We start from the raw sequence: 18,765 nt of genomic DNA on the forward strand, positions 1-18,765 counted from the left end.
AAAACAATCAAATGACATCCAGTTTAGGCAATGTCACATAATGGTGCCAGGAACCTTATCAAAATTGGGTGATATTAACAGTGCTGTTTTAACATATATACAGTATTGTGACCACTATTGGGCATAAAAGCACCCCAAACCCCAGACACAAGTCACAGTATAAAAATAAAAATAAAAAAAGGTTTATTCATACAAAATACCTTCAACAATGGCATAAACCAAATACAACACAATTATTTTCTCTCCTTCCCTCCTTCCACTTCTCCTGGCAAGATTTGTTCTCTTCCACCCACCTCTGACTTGCCTGGGTGAGATCAAGTGGCTTCTTTTATCTATGACTTCTACTTCTAATGCCAGGGCATGGCCAGTTGGAGGCACATCCGGGTCACCCAAAAGTCACTGAAATTAGGCACTACGAATCTCTCCGACAACTCCCATTAAGGCCGAAACATGTGTTGGGTACTCATTGTATTTTTTGGCATTGTATTATATTGTTTGACTCGCTTTGCTCGCCAACCCTCCTGGTCTGCACTATGCGCCAGCCACTTCGCATCTCTGCCACTCGCATTGTGAAGAGGGGGGCTGAACACATTCCAAGGAGACACGGTCGCTCCTACGAAACCCTCTCTTAAACAGTGATACAATGGGAAAAAAATACTGTTTTGTTTTTTTTTTACCTCCTCTTTGCTCGATCAGCTGCTGGCTTGCTGTAGCTGCTGCTGTCGCCGTGCCGCCGCCACCACTGTGCCGTATGATCTGCATCTCACGTGTTACTTCAAACATTTAAAAGCCTGTACAGCAGCTGTCCCATTCTTTGCCTTTTGTTTCTGGCCCAGGGCGTTGTTAAATCTCTTGGCAAAAAGCCTCGTCTCGCGGGACATGAGTTCTAGATATTTTTTAGTTTATAATTTAAAAAAAAGGAATAAGAATCTGAAAATTTAACAATATCACATTAAAGTTTGATAAATTCTGAAAAGAATGATACCAAATATATATATGTAGGTTTTAAAATAAGCCTGATTTAAAGCGTGACTAAAAATGTCATATAATATATATTTTATATATATAAATATATATTTTATATATATATATATATATATATATATATATATTAGCAAAATACCTGCGCATCCCAGCGGAGAAGTAGTGTGTTAAAGAAGTTATGAAAAGAAAAGGAAACATTTTAAAAATAACGTAACATGATTGTCAATGTAATTGTTTTGTCACTGTTATGAGTGTTGCTGTCATATATATATATACACACACACCATATAAACATATATACATATATACATATCTACATATAGACATATATACATCTACGTATATATACATATATATACACATATCAATATATATATATATATATACACATACACACATAAATACATATATATATATATATATATATATATACACACACACACACAGTATATATACATATATATACAGATCTACATATATACACACATACTGTATATATATATATATATACTGTATATACATACATACATATCTATATATATATACAGTATATAAATACATATATACTCAGCAAAAAAAGAAACGTCCCTTTTTCAGGACTGTGTATTTCAACAATAATGTTTTAAAAATCCAAATAACTTTACAGATCTTCATTGTAAAGGGTTTAAATAATGTTTTCCATGCATGTTCAATTAACCATAATCAATTAATTAACATGCACCTGTGGAATGTCGTTAAGACCTTAACAGCTTACAGAAAGTAGGCATTTAAGGTCACAGTTCTAAAAACGCAGGACACTAAAGAGACTTGTCTACCGACTGTGAAAACACCCAAAGAAAGATGCCCAGGGTCCCTGCTCATCTGCGTGAACGTGCATTAGGCATGCTGCAGGGAGGCATGAGGACTGCTGATGTGGCTAGGGCAATAAATTGCCATGTCCGCACTGTGAGATGCCTAAGACAGCGCTACAGGGAGACAAGAAGGACAGCTGATCATCCTCGCAGTGGAAGAGCCCGGATCTCAATCCCATTGAGCACGTCTGGGACCTGTTGGATCGCAGGGTGAGGGCTAGGGCCATTCCCCCCAGAAATGTCCAGGAACTTGCAGGTGCCTTGGTGGAAGAGTGGGGTAACATCTCACAGCAAGAACTGACAAATCTGGTCCAGTCCATGAGGAGGAGATGCACTGCAGTACTTCAAGCAGCTGGTGGCCACACCAGATACTGACTGGTACTTTTGATTTTGAGCCTCCCTTCATTCAGGGACACATTGTGAAACATTTTTAGTTTATGTCTTATGGTGTTGATACAAATATTTACACATTAAGTTTACTGAAAGTAAAAACAGTTGAAAGTGAGAGGACGTTTCTTTTTTGCTGATATATATATATATATATATATATATATATATATATATATATACACATATACAGTATATATATACTGTTTATAGCAAAATCCCTGCGCTTCGCAGCGACGAAGCACTGATTTTAAATTTTTTATTAAGAAGAAAAGAAAACCTTTTTAAACTGAGGGAAAATATACCAATAACTATCTGTCAAGGATCTCTTTGTATACCACGTTGTCATTTCAGCAGTCCGGTTGTAATATGACCAAGTTGTGCACTGAGATTACTTTTGAGAATGCAACGTATAGTTTTGTCCAGGAGGAAAGCAATGTTGCCTCAAATCAATGGCAACCTTTTGTAGGGTGTGTCCCTGAGACTTATTGTCATCGTGAAGCAGAGCCTTACAGGAAATTTGAGGCATTTCAGTTGAAATGGGAGATCAGAGGGTATAACGGTGATGCCAGGAATACATTCAGAGTGTGGCGCTCTGCTGTTTTTTTGTGTAGCTGCCTTCACACAGTTTCTCCGCTGCTTTATAAACGAACGCCATATAAGCCCGTCGTTTCTCCTTGCTTCGCGGTTCTGTACTGTTTATTTTGTTCGTTTATTACGATTCTTATAGTTATTGTGTAGCTATTTGAGACTTACTTTACTATTCAGGTACCCATTTCCTTTATTTAATCCGCGGCTTGTACGCTATTTTTTGTTCGTTTATTACGACTATAGTTATTTATTGATTCCCTTCTTTAGCTGACTGCCTGCTCATATAAGGCACTCCGCTGGTTTTTTGTGAAGCAGCCTTTACACAGCTTCTCAGCTGTTTTATAAATGAATGACATATAAGGCCATCCTTTTTCTTTGCTTCGCCAAGGAAGCTGCCTTTTTATTTAATCTACGGGTTCTCCTCTGTTTTATTGTTTGTTTATTACGATTGTTATAGTTCTCTTTATATAGCATGTTGTCAGTTCAGCACTCCGGTTGTAATATGACGAAGCTGCGCAAGCTCACTCTTGAGAATGTAACGTATAGTTGTCCAGGAGAAAAGCAATCTTGCCTGAAATCAATGGCAACCTTTTGTAGTGTCTGTCCCTGAGACTTATTACTTGTCATCGCGAAGCAGAGCCTTACTGGAAATTGGAGGCATCTGAATTGAAATGGGAGATCAGAGGGTATAAAGGGGATGCGAGGAATACATTGAGTGTGGAGAAACTGTAGAGACAGCGTTTGTATTAACTTGTGGATTTTTCTGTGAGTATTTGGTGGCAGCGTGATGAAGTTGCTATAACAAGACCGCGTTAGCTGTGGAGCTCAACTCGGAGCATATTCTTTTCCTGCCTTGTCAATTTTGTAATGCGTTTTTTTGAACAGGTTTGATGCATCGAAGTGATCACTCGTACTGCGTTCAGTCAGTTCACGTGAACTGCTCTCTTGTGTGATGTTGCGATGTCTACGGCTTTATTTAATGTTAGCTAAGACCCGGCACTTAAAAGTTTCTCGCTACAGCAATTTTAACTCTGTTACAAAGTGATCCAAAGTCTTGTTTATACCTCGTGTCTTCTCATTAAACTTGTATCTCGCGAATAAAGTATTCGATGAAGGCATGACAAACGGCAGCGGTAGCGTGTCTATAAACTTCATTTAAACTGACAGTTTACACCGTGCTTTGTTTCTGCAGTTGCTGCACTTCTGAATAAACTTGTATGCATTTTTCTTCAGGGCTCTTTGGAGCTCTTCCTTGTTTTCTACGTACTGCGGTCACAGTCAGTTCACATGATTATGTGGGAGGCGTGATGATGCGACACCCAACTCCGCCCCCCATGGCCATCGAACTGAAGTCCATTACAGTATATGGAGAAAAATAGGTTCCAGTTATGACCATTACCTGTAGAATTTCGAAATGAAACCTGCCCAACTTTTGTAAGTAAGCTGTAAGGAATGAGCCTGCCAAATTTCAGCCTTCTACCTACACGGGAAGTTCCTTGACTTACTTGGCCAACCAACAACCTGATGGTCAACCTGATAGGTAACCACCCAAATATGAGATTGTGGTCAGACCTATGCATGTAATACTTGCAATACTACACCTTGTCAAATAAGTGAACCAGCTGCCGTGGCGCAACGTCTAAGTCACAGAAAAATACATAATAATGCTGAAGAAGTTCCAAGGAAGAAAGACTAGGCTGATTCCATAATTAAGACATGTGAGCTGGAGTTGGATAGGTACTGAACTTTTGACTTTAGTATTTACACCAGCCTTTGGACCTCAGTACCAGTACCAAAACAGTTCAGAAGCAAGCAACACAACCCTCCCTTTTTATCTTAATCCAGCTACCCTGGACAATTGCATGTCTCCTTTTGTGTGCCTTACTAGGCACACTTCATATTTCCAAATTCATAGCAAAAATTATGTCAAAACAATCCAGGGGTGGAGGGGAGGGTTCGGTGTAAAATCTCAATTGTATCAGAGCACCTACAGAGGTGTGGGTCCCCAGTAAAGTCTCAATTGTGTCCAAGCAACAAGAGGGATGGGAGTCCCCCCTGAAAGGTCAATCACGTCAAAGCCTGTGGTTTCAGGAAGTCTTCCATGTCCAAGCACATTTTCTCACTCTACCCCACAGAGTGTAGAACTGGGAGCAGGCAGGTTGAGTGAAAAGCTGACATTTACTTCTGGTACTGAAAATCACAAATATATGGTACTGTACTATTTTAAAATTAGTTTTTTTCTTTTTATCTGCTGTACTTTTCCAGTACTGTAAAACCTCTTAACTCTAGTAAGCTATGAGGAGAGATTGAAGGAGATGAACCTTTTTGATTTAAGCATACAGAGATTAAGAGGTGACATGACTAAAGTTTTAAAATGAGTTCAAAAAGAACACAAAGACACAGAGGGAAACTTGTTAAGGGCAAATTTCACACAAATGTTAGAAAGTTCTTCTTCATACGGAGAACCATAGACACATGGAATAATATACCAAGTAGTGAGGTATACAGTTGGACATTATGGACCTTCAAAACTCAACATGATGTTATTTGAGGGAATTTAAGTGGATAGGACTGGCTGTGATGGTAAGGGTTGGCTTCACAATGCAATTAGGGGCCTTTTGAACCCACGCCTTCAGATCTTTTATCACAATGGCAAGCTTGGACGGGCTGAATGACCAGATCACATTGAACTTTTTCTAATGTTCTAACATTTTGTTTACAGATTATTTACAATCTGTACCAGACCAACTTAAATCAAATTCAGGATCACATGGAGTCAAAGCCTAAGTGGGCAACAACAACATTTATTTTTTATAGCACATTTTCATACAAAAAAATGTAGCTCAAAGTGCTTTACAAAATGAAGAATAGAAAAATAAAAGACACAGCAAGAAAATAAAATAAGTCAACATTAATTAACATAGAATAAGTAAGGTCCGATGGCCAGGGTGGACAGAAAAAACAAAAAAAAAAAAACTACAGACGGCTGGAGAAAAAAAATAAAATCTGCAGGGATTCCAGACCATGAGACTGCCCAGTCCCCTCTGGGCAACACTGGGTGCAAGGCAGGAAAACCCTTGCAGAGGGTGGTAAGGCCCATATTTGGGAAAATCTAGAGTCACCAGCTTGTCTAATCAGCAGGTCTATGGGGATGTGAGAGGAATACAGATTACATACAAGGATTTCTACACAGGCATGGACAGAAAGAATATGGTAATTTCAGGCAGACAATAACCAGGTTTGAGATTTGAAACCAGAAGCAGGGAGGCAACAGCACTTAACTACTGCACCTCCACTTCAACGGCTGATGTAAATTTAATACCTATATGAATAATTGTAATTCATTTATTCTAAAATTGTATGTCATTTCACATAGAGGTTTCAGTCAAATATTAAATAATAATAATAATAAAAATAATAGAGTGGGCCATGATGTGATACTCCAAAATATCCCACACAGCCCATTTCACCGATGAATGGTGGTCACATCTGATTATCTATGCTGTTAGCTTAATACAAGGTGGCCCACGGAAAAGTAGCCCACCTCCACTGAGATGACTGCATTACATGGTGAAGAGAAAAATGATCAAATTTGGTACTCACTATTACAGAAGATGCTGAAAGTGATCTCCTAGATGAGTTTAAATAATAGGGATCAACAATTCAGAGTAACAGGGATTGTGGAGTTAAGGTGAAAAAGAGAGTGCGTGCAGGGTGGAATGGGTGAGGAAGAGTGTCAGGAGTAATTTGAGACAGACAGGTATCAAGCAAAAAAGGGAAAGTCTACAGGACAGTAGTGAGACCAGCTATGTTATATGGGTTGGAGACGGTGGCACTGACCAGAAAGCAGGAGATGAAGCTGGAGGTGGCAGAGTTAAAGATGCTAAGATTTGCATTGAGTGTGACGAGAATGGACAGGATTAGAAATGAGGACATTAGAAGATCAGCTCAAGTTGGATGGTTGGGTAATATTAAGTTGGTTTGGACATTTACAGAGGAGAGATGTTGGGTATATTGACGATAGAGCTGCCAGGCAATAGGAAAAGAGGAAGGCCTAAGAGAAGGTTTATGGATGTGGTGAGAGAGGACATGCAGGTGGTGGGTGTAACAGAACAAGATGCAGAAGACAAAAAGATATGGAAGAAGATGATCTGCTGTGGCAACCCCTAATGGGAGCAGCCGAAAGAAGAAGAAGAAGCGGAAAGTGATCTCCTTGTGCGTCAATACATCTCTGTGCCCCTTTCAGCATTTTCATGTACACTCTCTGCAATATCATAGGATCGAGTCTCTTTTTTGTGAGCCACCCTGTATTACATATACTGGCATAACATGCAACTTGTTTCAAAAGGTTTTCTTTTCAACTCCCTTATCTCAAACCTTTCTGCATTCTTCCTAAAATGTTGATCCTTTAATTTGTTTAAAAAAAAAATAAAAAAGCTGAGTGAACTTTCAATGGAGTTATACAATAGTGCTTTACTGTAATGGGCATATGTGATATTTATAATATGGGTCTGCAGTCCCTTTAATGGTATAAATTGAAGTAGGGTCTCATTAGGATGACATACCATACATAATTCTGAGGAAAGATTTTCTCAGCACTTGCACAACAGGTGTTCAATGGAAATTTGAATCCATCCATCCACCCATTCATTTTTCAAACTTATCTCTTTCACGGTCAGGATTATGGAAAGCTGGAGTCTATCCAGGAAGTATTAGGCACAAGGTAGGTGACTAGCACTGCCCACTCATGCAGACATTCACGCCTAACAAAACAGGACCCTTACGGTGCCAGCAATCAGTGGCTACACACAATAAGACTGCAGAAAGAATATGTGAACACAAGGAGACCATGATACATCCACATGGAAGGTGCTTCGGGAATCAAAGTGAAGTCCAAGTACAGAGAAGTGACAAATCATCCTCAATGGTAACTTGATTTTTCCTTTCCATTGCCAGACTAATAGAGATGGCCTCCCATTTCTTAATGGTGTATCTGTAAAGGATCAATGCTAGTCGCAACACTGTAGCAGACATCTCAGAGCATTTTCACAAAAGGAGCTATATTGCTTGATTAATGGGTCACTCTATGGGTCTCTTGCCTACTCTTTAAGTCCGCAGTCACATGTTTCCAGGGGCCCCTCGATGGGGATTAAGTTAAATGTTAGACAGCTTTCTTTTTTTTTTTTTTATTTTAGCCGTCAGCCTTGGGAAAACAAAAAGGGAACGTCTTGCCAACTTCTACAGTGTTCCAAATTTATTGTGCTGGAGACCAAAAAGTTGGCAAATAACTTGGCAGATGGGGTAATTGTGAGTTTAAAAAAAAACGAAGGAATGAAAAACAAACCATGCTTTTGGAGGTCATGGGGATAATTAGAGTAATTATTGACAGTGCAGCAGCAGCAGCAAGGTAAATCATAGCAAAGGAGCCTCCATTTTCATGTGGGATGAAGGGTCACTCTAGAGATCAAGCATAATTACTTTTTAACTAAGAGGGAAGTTACCTTTAAACTATTCAGGAAATTCATTTCTATTTTATACAATGAGCCCAGCGGCACGGTGACGCAGTGGTAGCACTGCTGCCTCGCAGTTAGGAGACCTGGGTTCGCTTCCCTGGTCCTCCCTGCGTGGAGTTTGCATGTTCTCTCTGCGTCTGTGTGGGTTTCCTCCAGATGCTCCGGTTTCCTCCCACAGTCCAAAGACATGCAGGTTAGGTTCATTGGAGATCCTAGATTGTCCCTAGTGTATGGGTGTGTGTATGCGCCCTGCTGTGGGTTGGCACCCTGCCCATGGATTTGTTCCTGCCTTGAGCCCTGTGTTGGCTGGGATTGGCTCCAGCAGACCCCCGTGACTCTGTGTTAGGATGTAGCGGGTTGGAAAATGACATTTATTACGAATTAAGGAAGAGGGACATGCTTGTGTAGAGATAAGCAATAGAACCAGAGTTTAATAAATGGCTTGTTCAGCATCCATGTGAAGTTTGCATGCTCCCCTTTGTTCTAATAGGGTTTCTCTTGGTACATCTCACATCTAGGTTTAAAAATAATTCTAAATTGACACTGAATGAGTGTGATGTGATGGGCTGGAGTCCTGATCATGATTGGTACTGTCACATTCATGATGCTGCGAAAACTGGCTATGCCTCTCCAAGACTTTGAGATGGAAAGATCATATTGAGAAAATGGATGGATGGACTTTCCTTTGACACCAATGGCGCTTTCTACTGAAAATAAAGGAAATTTCTATGAATCTTTCAAATGCACTTTCTATAGAGTCCACCACCGGAGGAAATTCTAAAGGTTTCCAAAGGGTTTCCCACAAATTCCCAAATATTTGGTCAATCTAGACCACATCCTGAGGACACCAGATAAAATATCCATGATGAAACAGAAACTTTTCTCTAGCATTGCTCCAAGACTGGGGTGGAGGACGGTCCCTATGACCCCAGAAATGATGCCTATGCTGTCACCAAGTAGACTTTCTAACTATGGGCAGCATAACAGAGGCCAGAGTTTGATATGGACAATAAAGTTTCTTCTTTACCTCCTTTTCAGGACAAATTGAACAGAAGCAGCACAGACTAATGGACCCATGCCGGAACTGTGAAATCAAAATGAAATACAGAAGATACTAAAATACCTAAGACCTTAATCAGTATTTAATAAAACAATTCTTTAATCACTGTTTAATAACCAAGATGGAACAAATTGTAGGCAGCACAGGTAGTTGGGGGAATTTATTCCTTGGCATGTTCCAAAGATTCATGTGGTCAGGGATTCTACTACTGGGTGAGTGTACCCATCATTAAGTGCTTATATATTTTTACTTCCCTCAAAACCAAAACCTATACAAATCAAACACAGGTCATAAACAGGTGTGCCCTCCAGCATAAAGCTGATCTCATGTCTAACTTTCTGATCATCTCGCAACCCCAGGCACACCACTCCCAACTCAGAGCATCGCCCTGTGGCCCTTGGACACAATGACACCTGAAACTTGTTTGTTATCTTCATGTAGTGGACGCCAGTATTCCTACCGGACATGTAAGCATGATTCTGCTGGTTAGCTCCCCCTTTGTCGGTTTAGAGTTACCTCAAACAGGAGGATGAAGATCTCTTAGCCATTTTGCACTCAAAGGTGAGGTGTTCTCTTTGCTCTTTATAATATTTGGACTCGCTTAAGTGGTAAACGGCCACTAATGCTGCTAATACCTGCTGCCCTATAAAAGGCACTGCATAAAACAGTGCACACACTGTACCACCCAGAAACAATAAAACACCTTCACCATTCATGTTTTCAGCTCATACTGTACAATATATTACTTCACATCTCCTTCAGGTTGCAGTGATCTAGCTGATTTGATTTTATTTCCTTAAAAGGTTTTGACTCTACGGTCCCCATCTTGACACATCTTGCACATGTTACAAAGCACTGGACTTCACTATACAGATGCTGCGCTCTGCACAGACCTCATTACAATCAGATCCACAACGCCATCATCCTCGTTCCACAGACCTGTCCAAGTCAATGCATCTCATGGTCTTGAGTTCACATGGTGTGATTAACAACTGGGGTTCTTACCTGACAGGGACACCTTACTGATGGAAGGACCGGGGAAGAGCATGTATGAGACATCGAACAGGGCATCCCCATTGGCTTGTTAGAGTTCCACAGCCTTGGAGCTTGGAAGTTCAGCCCCTCCATGGTCACCACCAGGGGGCAGATAGAGAAGTCCAGAGCCTTTTATTACAGAACTTCCACTACATCTGCAAGGGCTGCTGGAAGGAGTTCATGGGTCACCTTGAGCACTTCTAGGTGCTCTATAAAAGAAGCCATCTCACTCCATTTGGGAAGCTGGAGTCAGAAGGAGGACAAAGCTTACCAGGAGGAATGGAAGAACAGAGAGAAGAACTGGTGTGTGCTGTAAATTTGACTGTGCTTGGCTGGGGAACGAGTGAAAAGCGTTTCCCGCTTTAAGATAAACATGTTGGGCAGAAACTTGTGCCAGGGTGTCTGTTGTGTCGAGTGTTTGGGGAGCTGTTACACCCCCTGGTGGTCACAATGGGTTTCTGAATTATCAAAAATAAGTGTTTCCAATTGGTAACACCCATCTGAATGACACTAAGAGGTAAAATTACAAGCTAAAAATGTGGCATTTGTCACCAAGTTGTGAAATATCACCAGTGTCCTTTAGCTCTACTTCAGTTATGCAAGTGGCCACCCACAAAGTTGGTACTCTTTGACATGGCCGATCGCATTAACCCCTTTTTGTCAATCATTAATGTCTGTTGTGAATCTCTTTTTTCACAGACCAAACCAAACACATGTGGCATACTACTTCTCCTCAACACTCTATGAACCCCACAGCACACAACACAGCTATTTGTAGGATAATATTTATATGGGGGTGTCCTCTATCAGTCTTTGAAGTATGTATCACCTCTAACGAGTATGAAGACTGATTTTTTTATCTAGTGTGCTACCTCAGTCTTCCAAGATGGCAATTGTCAAAGAACATCATGAAGCATTTTCACATCCTGACAGGACCACAAAATCTACTGATTTCAATTCCATAGAAAATCTGTGGGATTATTTGAAGCAACAAGTGAAATGGACGTACTGCGGGATTTGGTGCTGGAAGAGTGCATGAAAATCAGTGTCGTCTACATTCGTAAACTGGTGGCATCGATACCAGACAGAATTGCAGCTGTTCCTCTGCCTCATGGAGGAGTTAAGCACTATTAGATAAAACTGAGCTAGGGTTAGCTAATTTTTTGTCCATTGATCTAAGATAGCATTACAGGGAGTTATGTCTGCACACACTTATTATGTTTCCTTTCCTTTTTCTTCCCACACAAAAACTGATTGAAGCTGAAAGAAATGGCAGATGCTGACTTGCACGTTTAATTTTAGTTTGCAAAGAAATGCACTTCCAGTCTTGCTATTGGAAAATACAAAAGCAGAAGCCAGTGTAGGAGTTAAACCTTGAAACCATGCTAGGGATGGACATCACAGCTCGCTTTACCGATTCATCCATCCAACCATTGTCTTAACCCACTTATCCAGGGCAGGGTTGAGGGGAAAATGGAGTCTATCCCAGTCAGCAACACGCACAGGTCATAAATAATCACTGGAACTTTTCAAACTTCCCCTTTTAATTTAATTCATTTGCTTGATTTGGCAATTGTTTGGAATTAGGGGGGGTCCCTATAACTTTCACAGTGAATGATTTTTTTATATAATGCACATGTAAGGGGGCAATCTATATACAAAAGATCAAAAATGAAGGGTGAACAAACTTCAGTTGAGTTGAATCCAGTGAACAGGTCACGATTCTTCCAAAACTCAAACGAATCAATGAGCAGTACCTGCCAAGTGCAGTCACTGCACCCCAAAAAAGTCTGACTTAGGCTGCATGTGAGCAACGTAAAGGTGAAAACTACACACAACAGTTCAAAATTAGAAGGTTCAGTTTTGAATATGTTGAGTGCACAAACGGACATTAAATGCAATCATATTTACTATTTTGTTTATGTGCAGAAGCCTCTGAAAAATGCACTTTAACATAAACCTTCTCAGAGGATCATGGGAATTGGAAACCAGACGGGCAGCACTTGCACCCACACTTCACACATTACTGCCAGCTAAGCAACAGAACTCCACATGCCTACAGAACTCCAAGTTGTGATGGTTCACCTTCTCACTTCAGTGAATTTTCAGTCGGACTATTTAGAGAAACACAAGGTCACTGTATATTTGTTACTTGGTCAGTTAAAAAATTAACTAAAGATGAACTGTATATTTTTCATGAAAATACAGAGCACATTAAACATATTGAATGTGTATTATTTCACTCCAAGTGCAATTCAACCACAAAAACTGCATTTCTGGCCGGCCAGAATATATTTTTATTTTATACAGTTTACTAAGGTATAAGGCAGGGGTCTCGGTAGCTCACAACCCATTTCCAAGTAGCTCGCCAAAGGGTGAATAAATTTGAAAACTTTATTAGTCAAATTAGGGGTGGGTGATCTTTCCAAAACATCATATCATGATCCTTTTAACACAAAATCACGATCCACAATCTGAATTGCAATCTATCTTTTCAATGTGGCATACACTTAAGAGAATATCTGGACTCAGACTCATCAAGACCTAAGTAACACTTTATTTTAAACATCAAACAAAGTTGAATTCAATTGTTCTCTCGTTCGCTAGCTAAGCGGGGGCAAAGAACATGCCCTGAAGCTGGCGAGCTAGTGAGGAGAGCTCCTCACCCCCACTCCCTTCGGCCCGTTGCGTGGATCTCGGATTCGCACAAATAAATCGGTACCACAAGCAAACTATGATACACAGCAAAGTGACAGAAGTTGCAAAATCAACCGGAATGTTCAAGCAAATTATAGAAAAAAAACCCTGATCTAAATCCGTTAAGTATTTCTCTCGTGAAAAGCGGACAGACATACAACCTTCAAAATAATGTGCAGTTAAAGTCTCAACAGCATTCTCAGCATTTCTGGAGCTTAGTAGAGCCAGATAACTATAAGAATCTTCATCAAGCAGCTCTGAAAATGTCAGCCTTGTTTGGGTCTCTGTGAGTCTGCCTTTTCTGACATGAATGTCATGAAATCAAAGTTCAGAACAAGGCTGACAGATGAACATTTAAATGACTCCTGTCACACACGTGTGAGTAGGGGGACGTTGTATGGACCAAGCAAAGGTAATTCCATGCCAGGCCAGGGGGTGGCGGTGTGCACTAAATCTTCTCCTGTTATCTCTACAGACCAAAAGCGGGAAAACCTATCTGATTCAGTGCTGATGACGCCGGTTCTGGCACCCAGAAGAAGGTCACTTCCGGTTCAAGCACCCAGAAGAACATAGCTTCCGGCGCAAAGGCTCACGTCAGAAGGACATCACTTCCAGTTCCCCTACATCAAGTCCAGTTTGATCCCTTAAAGCCGCCATCTTTTCCAACCTTCGTCAGTTCTGTTTTGGACTCAGTATTGTTAACGGCTCTATGCTACTTTCACAAAACCATTTATAGCCAGGAATATTATACGGGTGGCTGCCCCAAACCTTTTTACGTGTGTCGAGTCTGTTCCTTTTTACACTCCATAGCAGTGAACCAAAGTGGCTACGCTCCACCATACACCTTTCTTGTTGATTCCATGCAGTGCACGATATCTCACTAACTAAAAAACACATCACACATGCAACTGGATATGTGAAAACTCTTGTGAAGTGAAACAGTGACATGTAACAAAATGAATAAGTAATATCTGTGTATTTGAAATTGCATTGTTTTGTTTGACAGTATTCATGTTTTAATTCAGTAGTGTGAGATAAACTCGAAAATGCATACAAACATACAAAATGCACTTGCAGGTGAATTAAATATTTTTTGTGATGTTTTAATGCAAAATGGGAGTTGTGGACACCAACATTTTGTAAATGTTCAGGTAAAACAAGCTTATTCAGTTTGTTTGGGTTGAAATAAGCTATGAGAATAAACGTTAGAAAACATGAGTAGCTCTCGACCATTTTCATTTTGTAAAAGTAGCTCTCCGGAGAAAAAAGGTTGGAGACCCCTGGTATAAGGTCAGTGTTATGTCTAAGGTCACAGGGTGTTCATGTGGAATTTCCGACTTGAAAACTCATATTTACAGTCTGTCTAATAACACGTAAACACACCATCAGCACTGCAGGTATCATCATTTTGGGGCTGCACTCTCACCTAGTCCCATCATGCCCTGCTCCTGCCCTTGATCTAGAACACACCTTGACTCTTCACACAGTCAGTGTTCAGTCTCTCACAATTTGACATTCCACCATGACCCCTCCCACTTTTGCACACCAACCCACAGAAGGAGACACACACTGTGCAAGCAACAGCCTTTCACTTTGTGAACCATACCCTCACAAAGGCACCACCACCTCCTAATCCTGGACTGGGTTGGCAGCCTAACTAGAAGGGCCGCTATTGTCAAATTGTTCTTAAATCTCTAACTTCCTTCTCAATTAACGGGTTTTCATTCTCACCTAATTTAGATCTTTTGTTTTATTTCTCCATTGTGTTGTTTAATATAAATATACATCAAGAACCATAAGGGGCCACAGCAGACTTGTATGCGCCATGTATTTCCTAAAAAAAGTATTGCAGTACAACTACTTCTCCCTGTCTATTCATTCAAAACCTACACAGTCACACTGCCTCAAGGCATTCTGGGTGGAGACTCCCTCATAATCACAGCAGCGATTAGCCCCCCCTCCCCCCAACCCTTCTCCCACAGCTATTGCAGTTTTCCTGTCTGTCTTACCTTGTAGAAGCAGATGTATGTTGTCAATATCCACTGGGATCTGCCCTTCTTCCACCACAAAGTCACCAGGAACACCTTCATCAGCCATCATGGCCACAGCTGGTCAGTACATCCAGCAACACCTGCAAGACAAAAAAAGAGAAAGGCAGGAATGAAAAAAACTTTAAAAGAAATACAACCACCCTCAGGTTACAGCTCTGCTTTCCAAACAGGCCATGTGATCCTCTCCCCACCCCGAGTGAGCACACACCCTTCTAAGTGAGGAGCAGCTTTTAAAAGAGTGGGAGAGTGAAAACAGATAAGTTCATCTCCAGGCTGAAGCTGCCAGCACTCGCAGTCTAACAGATATAATCTGTGTCCGGCCTCTTAACATGGCCGGCACTTTCACTATCACTTTCGTCTGTCCTGGCTTCTGCATAACTGGAATTTCACACACTCTCTCTAGACAAAGAGAAACTATGGATAAGTAATGAAAAAGGGACTTTCCTTTTCACAAATTGTCCTAATAAATACCCCACCACAGCCACAGTCTCATCTCAATTCATCTAATGACCATAAGTTTGTCCCAAAGTGTCCTACCAGCTCAGACACCTCCACCCATTGTGACCCAGAGTCATCTATTTGACTAGACACTAAGTACTCTTGAGCGACTTCTGAGTCGATTACCAATGTGAACATAAGAAATAAGAAATTTAAAAAAGAGAAATGGTTATTCAGTCCATCAAGCTTTTTGTTTAGCTAATAGATATGCTGTCCCAATGTCTCATTCATACACTTCTTAAACGTTATCAAGGTTTCTGCTTCAACTTCATGTCTCAGTAGTTCTTCCAGAGTCAGACAACTGTTTGTGTAAAGAAGCGATGCCTGGCTTCAATCCTAAATGCACTTCTCCTTAATTTCCACTGGTGTCCTTAAGTACATGATTCACCTTTAAGGTGGAAGAATTCTGCTGGATCTGCTTTATTAATGCATTTGTGGACTTTAAAGACCTGGATGAGGACCCCATACAGTCTCCTGTGCTCGAGACTAAACAGGTTAAATTCTCAGAGTCTGTCAGTAGGACATGTCCTTAAGTCCTGAGATGCACTTGGTTGCTCTCCTCTGCACAGCTTCAGGTCCTGTTAGGTTTTTATTGTAGCATGGTGACCAGAACTACATACAAGACTCCAGATGCGGCCCCACTACTGCATTATATGATCTGAGCATAACATCATTTAAACTCCTCCCAGTTCATCCAATAATTACCAGAGTTGATGACTCCCATTATGTTTCCTACTCAATTACTAATTCAGTTACCGCTCATATAAAATTGTGGCTCTTAGTGTGTCAATGACTTACCTTCTGGTTCGGCCAAAACTCCCAGTATATTAGTGATCCTCCTCTTATTTCACTAACATAACTCTTGGTTAGGCTCTCGGCCTATTCACATTCCTACATAAGTATTTTGACAGTGACACAATTTTCATAATTTTGGCTCTACATACCATCACAATAGATTTGAAACAAAGAAATAATAACATGACTAAAGTGTAGGCTTTCAGCATTAATTCAAAGGGATTAACAGAAATATCATATGAGCCATTTAGAAAAGACAGCTATTTTTATACATGGCCCCACATTTTTGGGGGCTCAAAAGTTTTTGGACAAACTAACATAATCATAACTATAATGATCATTTTCAATATTTGATTGAAAATCTGTTGAGAGGGCGGCATGGTGGCGCAGTGGTAGTGCTGCTGCCTCACAGTTAGTGGAGCCGGGTTCGCTTCCCGGGTCCTCCCTGTGTTGAGTTTGCATGTTGTCTACGTGGGTTTCCTCCCACAGTCCAAAGACATGCAGGTTAGGTGCATTGGCGATCCAAAATTGTCCCTAGTGTGTGCTTGGTGTATGGGTGTGCGTGTGTGTCTGTCCTGTGGTGGGCTGGCGCCCTGTCCGGGGTTTGTTTCCTGCTTTGCGCCCTGTGACCCTGTAGTGAAGATATAGCAGATTGGATAATGGGTGGATGGAAATCCGTTGAGGTCATTTACTGCCTGAAGTCTGGAACCCATGGTCTTCTCTAAGTGCTGAGCTTCCATCCTACTGATGCTGTACCAGGTCTTTACTGCAGCTGTCTTCAGGTGTTGCTTGTTTGTTGGACTTTCTGCCTTCAATCTTTGTCTTCATCAAGTGAAATGCATGTCCAGTTGGGATGAGGTCAGTTGATTGACTTGGCCTTTGAAGAATATTTTACTTCTTTGTCTTTAAAAGCACTTGGTTTGCTTTCGCAGTATGCTTTGGCTCACTGTCCGTCTGCACTGTGAAGCGTCATCCTATCAGTTTTGCAGCATTTGTCTAAATCTGAGCAGACAGTATAGCCCTGTACACTTCAGAAATCATCCTGCAACGTTTGTCAGCTGTTACTTTATCAATAAACACCAGTCACCCACAACTATTAGCAGTCACGCATGCTCATGCCATAACACTGCCACCACCATGTTTCACAGAGGATATGGTATGCTACAGATCATGATCTGTCCCTTCTCTTCTCCATACTCTTCTCTGTCCATCATTCTGGTACACATTGATCTTAAGTTCATTTGCCCAAAGAAAACTGTTCCAAAACTGGACCTTGTTTTAATATTTTCTGGCAAAGTCTAATCTGTCCTTCCCATGCTTGATGATTACCAGTGGTTTGCACCTTGTGGAAAACCCTCTGTCTTGCATGGACAGCTCTTTGGACCTCATATTGAGACTTCACAGCTTTCAAAAGTAAATTCCATACTTGGAATCAACTCCAGACCTCCTACCTGCTTACTACTTAACAGAATAATGAGGGAACTGCTCTCACCTTGCTATGGAACAGCTTGTCTGTCAATTGTCCAAATACTTTTGTGCAACTGAAAATGGGAGGACTAGGTATAAAAATGGCTGTCATTCCTAAATGGCTCATACAATGTTTTTGGTCAACCCCTTGAATTAACGCTAAAAGTGTACACTTCAATCACATAATGATTGCTTTATTTCAAATCCATTGTGGTGATGTACAGTATAGACCCAAAATTATGAAAATTGTGACACTGTCTAAATACTTATGGACCTGACTGTATAATGTGATCCTGAAACGTTTATATGTTTTTCCATGCAACTGTTTCCAGTTCATTTGATGATTCTAATAATGTTTCTGACACATTTCCCAATTCAAGCAATTCCCACTGTTCTTACACAAGCCTATTCCCAGTTTGCTCAGTAATTCGGATCATTTTCCTGACCCTAGTTATCCAGTTCAACCACCTTCCAACTAAAACACTGACTCCCACAGTGTCAAAGAGCAACATTACAATTCAACAAATAGTCCCAGTATAACCCAGACTCTCCTTCTGTTACATCTACTGGTTTCCAGTATGCTTCCAAATACTCTCCATTTCCAATAATAGATTCTTAATGCATTCTTGAAACTCTTTCCAGTTTAGCTCCTCACTCCCAGCATGCCTATTCAGTCACCACCCAATGTAAGCCACCGATTCCAGTGTCCTCCAGAAACTCCTTCTAGTTCAGACACCAGTTCCCATTATGCCACAGAGTCACTCGTCCTCACCGCTCATACACTTTACTTCTAAATCTGTCCCCTCCTCACTGACTGACTCCCAAATTATTTCTAA

General features: G+C 40.8%; 1 protein-coding gene across 12 annotated transcripts in view; it reads right to left on the bottom strand.

The window, feature by feature from the left end:
• The window catches only part of syne2b (spectrin repeat containing, nuclear envelope 2b), a 437,867-nt gene that overhangs the window by 391,132 nt on the left and 27,970 nt on the right, over positions 1-18,765 (bottom strand). For all 12 annotated transcript variants that reach the window (XM_039741095.1, XM_039741096.1, XM_039741103.1 and 9 more), the window contains exon 2: positions 15,128-15,249. In XM_039741095.1, the coding sequence (XP_039597029.1) occupies positions 15,128-15,218 (91 nt within the window). In that variant the 5' untranslated portion in view covers positions 15,219-15,249. The remainder of the gene's footprint in view (positions 1-15,127; positions 15,250-18,765) is intronic.

The sequence above is a fragment of the Polypterus senegalus genome, chromosome 18, assembly GCF_016835505.1.
Source record: "Polypterus senegalus isolate Bchr_013 chromosome 18, ASM1683550v1, whole genome shotgun sequence".
In the NCBI taxonomy this organism is placed as follows: domain Eukaryota; kingdom Metazoa; phylum Chordata; class Cladistia; order Polypteriformes; family Polypteridae; genus Polypterus; species Polypterus senegalus.